The sequence below is a fragment of the Microchirus variegatus genome (genome assembly GCF_963457635.1).
Source record: "Microchirus variegatus genome assembly, chromosome: 6".
NCBI classification, from domain to species: domain Eukaryota; kingdom Metazoa; phylum Chordata; class Actinopteri; order Pleuronectiformes; family Soleidae; genus Microchirus; species Microchirus variegatus.
The window spans coordinates 18,561,190-18,566,935 of NC_139807.1; the positions used below are offsets into that span (position 1 = coordinate 18,561,190).

The 5,746-nt window shown below is 41.4% G+C and overlaps 1 protein-coding gene across 1 annotated transcript; it reads left to right on the top strand.

Moving 5' to 3' along the window:
• Positions 1 to 335: 335 nt before the first annotated feature.
• Positions 336 to 1,807, top strand: p2ry10 (P2Y receptor family member 10; the record flags this gene model as incomplete). The annotated part of the gene is made up of 3 exons (XM_083890820.1): positions 336 to 517; positions 594 to 774; positions 908 to 1,807. The coding sequence occupies 3 exons, from the start codon at positions 336 to 338 to the stop codon at positions 1,805 to 1,807; spliced, it is 1,263 nt and encodes a 420-aa protein (XP_083746946.1).
• Positions 1,808 to 5,746: the final 3,939 nt, after the last annotated feature.

Consider the following 5,746-nt stretch of genomic DNA (forward strand, 5'->3'; position numbering starts at 1 on the left):
GCAAGAATGCAGTACAATGTTGAAGTAATTAATTATTATTAGTAGTATTTTTATACTTTTTTTTTTTTATTTATTTTTTTAACCATAACCAAGAAGCTATGTTGTCATTACATACAGTATCAGTATCAGTAAAATCTGTAAAAGTGAAACATCAGAATAAAGAATATATGTTGTATTTCCTTTGGTAAATTTGGGTTGCCGCCCACTTTGGAAAGCACTGAAAGCACAACATTCTTACAGTTTATTACATTTATTTTAATTACAGTGCATTCCAAAGAATTAATAACAGGTGAAGTTTGTTGAAATGTTCCTCCAGTGTCAGTGTGAGTGAAGGAATGATTCTGAATACATCTGTGTCATGGGAGGAGTCATCGGTCAACTCCTCACCATGTGCCCTTAATCTGACCGTCTGGGAGGAGCGCATGGACACGATGTACACCTACTTCTACCTGCTGCTCTTCATCCCTGGCCTGCTGCTCAATACCACTGCCCTGTGGGTCCTCTGCAGACATATCAGGTACACATGACCGACACATGACTAATGCCAAACACAGTTGTGGACACGACTAACTCCTCTGCTGATTGATCCACAGTAAGAAGACCAAGGCGGTGATCTTCATGATAAACCTGGCATTAGCAGACCTGGCCCACATCCTCTCTCTGCCCCTCAGGATCTATTATTACTTCACACACACTTGGCCTTTTGGTCAAGGCTGGTGTTTGTTCTGTTTCTACCTCAAATACCTCAACATGTATGCTGCCATCGCGTTTCTGGTAAGCAGGCAATTTGTGTAAAACGATCCCAGTATATCCCAATGACACCATGAGATAGTGAATCTTCCCTCTTCTTCTCACATCTCACAACAGTTTTTATCTATTCTTGCTGAGGATTTTCATGTGTTTCCAGGTGTGTATCAGCCTGCAGAGGTGTGTCTTCCTGCTGAACCCCTTCTCTGCTCGCCAGTGGAGGCGGCGATATGACCTGCTGATCAGCATCATAGTGTGGGTGGTGGTCAGCTTGGCCTGCTCGCCGTTCATTCTGATGCGGAGTAGCAGCAGTGCCGCCAGCTCCGTCCTCAGCACACAGACGATCTACAACATGTCCTATTTTTCAGATGCCACTTCTATGCAGAGTTACACCAAACTCTACGCAGCACCTTTGAGTACAAGCCCCAGCAGACTCACACCTCTGTCCAGCTCCAACTCCACCAAAGTGGGCTGTTTCAAAGATTTGCCCATGCGGCGTGTTTCGCTCTCTCTGGCAGTCACCATGATGGCTCTGGCTGAGCTGTTTGGTTTCCTCATCCCTCTGGCCTGCATCACCTACAGCTCTGTCTGCATCACCCACTCCCTCAACCGAAGACAGACCAAGGATGCTCTCAACTCCTCAGCACGCGGCCGACTCCAGTCAGTCACCTCAGGCTGTCAGGAGGAGAAATATCAGGAAAAACAGACAAATGGTGAGAAGCAGCGTGCGCTGCGTATGGTGCTGAGCTGCTCTGCCGTCTTCTTGTTGTGCTTTGCTCCATACCACATCAACTTCTTGCTCTACCTGATGGTGTCTCAGGATGTGTTGACTCACTGTGCAACCAAACAGGCGGTGCTTCAGTTCCACCCGGTGTCTCTGTGCTTGGCAAGTGTGAGCTGCTGCCTCAACCCACTGCTCTATTATTTTCTAACAGCTGAGTTCAGGTCGCACCTCACCGGGCGCACCTCGTCGTTCTCCTCCTCCATCAGCTCCCCGACCCAGCGTGAGGCGCCTCACAGACTGTTGAGCGTGGAGAGCACCATCTCAGACATTCACTGAAAAGGGATGCACCATGATGTTGAAGAAACTTGAAAAAGTAAACTTGGGAACAATAGACTGACAGAACAAGATGTATGTTTGACAACAGATTTCATGCCAAAGAGCTTTGGCATCAGGCAACCTGTAACCATGTAACACTGTAACCATGTTTTATTATGAGTGTGCACACAGCACAGAGATTCACAATTTGACTGGTGCCATGTCAGTATTGAAACTGCAATGTCAGCCATGTGTTGTCATTTATCATCTGTTTTCTAAATGAGAACAAATAACAAACCTGACAGCGTGTGCTATTGAAGAAGACCTGCCACCTTTGATTAAGAGTAAAAAAAAGTATAGGCTGTAAAAGTTGGCTCACTTTCCCATAAACTTACATTCCAATTAACTTCTTTTTTCAACCAGTGGTGTTGCCCCCTGGTGGCTAACTGCTACTTTTGTCCTGGGGTTCACTTTTTAAACCTGCAGACTAAGACAAGCTTTAAATAGACGTTAAATAAGCTACACTGTAACCATCAAAGCTATGTGTGTGTGTGAGAGAGAGAGAATGCAATGGATGAATGGCATGTGCTGAATAAAGGCATGTCTATGCTTTTTTTTTTATCTGAAGCTGTGATGTCTCTCTCTTATTTATACTGTGTCTGAGGCTGGTTTCTGATGAGGTTTCCTCTGGGTGGGAACAGATGAAAACAGGTGTCAGTTCATTCCTGCTTCATTTCATTTTGCAGAACAAAGACAGTTTGCAGCAGTTGGCCCAGCTCTGAAAAAAAAAAAAAAAAACCTATAACTGCCAGGCTCTGAGGTTTGCCCTCCAAACTGAAACCCAGCCCCACCTTCCTACCTTCCTTATTGTTTGCATCTGCTATCCAAATTATGAGCCGACTCAGAATCCCCCCACCCCCACACAGCCTGCCTTTGGGATAAATTACCAGGTGTCTCAAATCACACAATGTGCCCACTATCTTTTTGCTGCTAAAGTCTGTCTATCATTTACATTTGATCTAATTGTGTGAATTATGTGGAAGAGAGAAACTGAATGTGGCTTCAAAAAAGGCAAAGGAAACAGTTAGTGCTGATATACAGTATGTTCAATTAAAAGAAATATGATCTCTGCCAATGAGCAAGGAGTACAAGTGCTGAAGATATGGTGTCAAACATTTCTTGTAAACCACACCCCTATAGTCACAGGAAGCACAATGTGTGCTGAAACCCCCAGTACAACAGAGAGACACAGAGACAGAGGCAGACGAGTATACAGAAAGAGACCAGTTAGATATATAAAAAAAAAAAAACAGGAAATCCCAGTATAGGCGTAACAGAAAGAAGACACGAGATGAGGTAGAAAAACAGACAATGTGAGATAGAGAGGAGGCAGGACTGTGAGAATGAAGAGCGTTAGAGGAAGAAGAGTAAGGGGATGTGACATGTGTGATGGCTGATACTTCACCGTTGGGCTGGTTTCAAGTTTGAAAACAGAGGTGAGATACAGTGAATTCTGCTTCATAGCGAGTGTGAGAGGCTGCATGCTTTCAGTGTGGAGTCATCCCTCATGGGGGATCTCATATGTTCCTCCAGTGTGTGGAATGTCTGTAATGTTGAGTGTGTCTGTGTCATGGTGTCTGTGAGTGCCCTCTTGTACTCTCTACAATTCATGGGGTTCATGGCATGTTTTGTGTGCTGAGAGCAGCATGGGTGGAAAGAGCTGGGTGCCCACCACTAACATTTAGGGTGCTGCTACACGAGGCCAAATGTCAATGTGTGTGAGTGGAAAAACTTTAGCGCGCCCACAGACAGAGGTGAATCACAGCCGATATTATCATGTGCTTCCATTGGCGAGAGATGAGGACGTGAACTGCTGAATCCTCCGATAGGAGTGCAGATATTTTCTGAAACAGATACAATTAGAGCGCGCGCACACACACACACACGTAAAAAACCTCATAAAAACCCTCACACACTTTTTCTATTTTTCTAACCAAACAGCCACAACACTGTAGGACACATGATATGGTTTCTGCAACAGGACAGGACAGCATGACATTATTTCAATATTTGTATAAGTCCACTATAGTGAGCCACGAGGAAGAAAGACTTTTATCTAGATAGATAGATAGATAGATAGATAGATAGATAGATAGATAGATAGATAGATAGATAGATAGATAGATAGATAGATAGATAGATAGATAGATAGATAGATAGATAGATAGATAGATAGATAGATAGAACGACACAGCACACGCATACACGCACACACACACATATTATACAAAGAGAGAAAGAGAGAGAAAACTATGGTATTAGTAGACATTCATTATGGCACTCTCACATCCATATACATATATTTTTTATTCTCACAATTCACAAATTCATAAGTTTAACTTTCATATTCATATTTTTTAACTCACACATTCATACGTTTTACTCCCCCACAAACATATTTTACTCTCATATTTCTATATTTTAACATACATATTCATACTTTGTTGATCTAATGCACATATAGTCATAATGTTTGTGATAACAATATTTGAAATTATACATATATATATATATATATATATGTTTATATATATATGTATATATATATATATATATATACATATATAGTTGAAGATAAACAGGTTGAAGATAAACAGGTTGAGTGAAAGAATCTGCAGTTCTAAAACAACATTAGAAAGGTGTGTGTTTACTGTGGAGCAGTGACGTCACATTAGCAGCAGCAGGTGTAATCTGAACACCTGTGATCGGATCACGTATGGTGAACAGAGTGTCAACAGAACATCTAAGAAATGTGTGGATCATTTTTAATCAACAGTTACCACATGTTTGTCCCCGCTGCTCCTCGTCCTCCTCCTGCTTCTCCTGCTCCTGCTGGCTCCACGTGTGTGGAAGGTCTGACTGGCAAACAGGAAGTGGATTATTCTAATTAGATTTATCCAGAGGGGAGGGCGTGGACCGCACTAAGCCAGGAGGAATCAGCGTTGTATTTTGTGATTTGCAGTTGTGTTTAATTTGCGTTCGTGTTTTGTTTGTTTTGTTTCTTGGTGTTTTCTTTCTATTTGTGGCGGTAATTTGCACTTCAGGACCACCATGGAAATATCGACGTGGAACACTCCATAAGAATAAATCTATGTAATTCGAACTAGTAATAAATAAATGGCAAAACCAACCAAAAGTGAATACAGTAAGTATAATGATGCAGGGTCACTGCTCCACAGTCCACACCGTCATCAGTGTCACAATGTCGGTCTCCTCTCCTCTAAAACCTGATTTATTGTAATATTTTTTTGAAAATGTAAACAGAAACCCCCTCAATTTAATAGTATCGGGGGATGTTAAAATATTTCTCAGTGGCTTGCTGCAAAGCCTATGTCTCATCAACTCGTCAACATATTCTTCTCTCTCACACATATATTCTTCTATCTCACACATATATTCTTCTATCTCACACATTATTCTTCTATCTCACACATATATTCTTCTCTCTCACACATATTCTTCTCTCTCACACATATATTCTTCTATCTCACACATATATTCTTCTATCTCACACATTATTCTTCTATCTCACACATATATTCTTCTCTCTCACACATATTCTTCTATCTCACACATATATTCTTCTATCTCACACACATATTCTTCTCTCAAACACACATATTCTTCTCTCTCACACACTATTCTTCTCTCTCACACATATTCTTCTCTCTCACACATATATTCTTCTATCTCACACACATATTCTTCTCTGACACACACATATTCTCTCTCACACATATATTCTTCTATCTCACACACATATTCTTCTCTCTCACACACTATTCTTCTCTCTCACACATATTCTTCTCTCTCACACACTATTCTTCTCTCTCACACATATTCTTCTCTCTCACACATATATTCTTCTATCTCACACACATATTCTTCTCTGACACACAC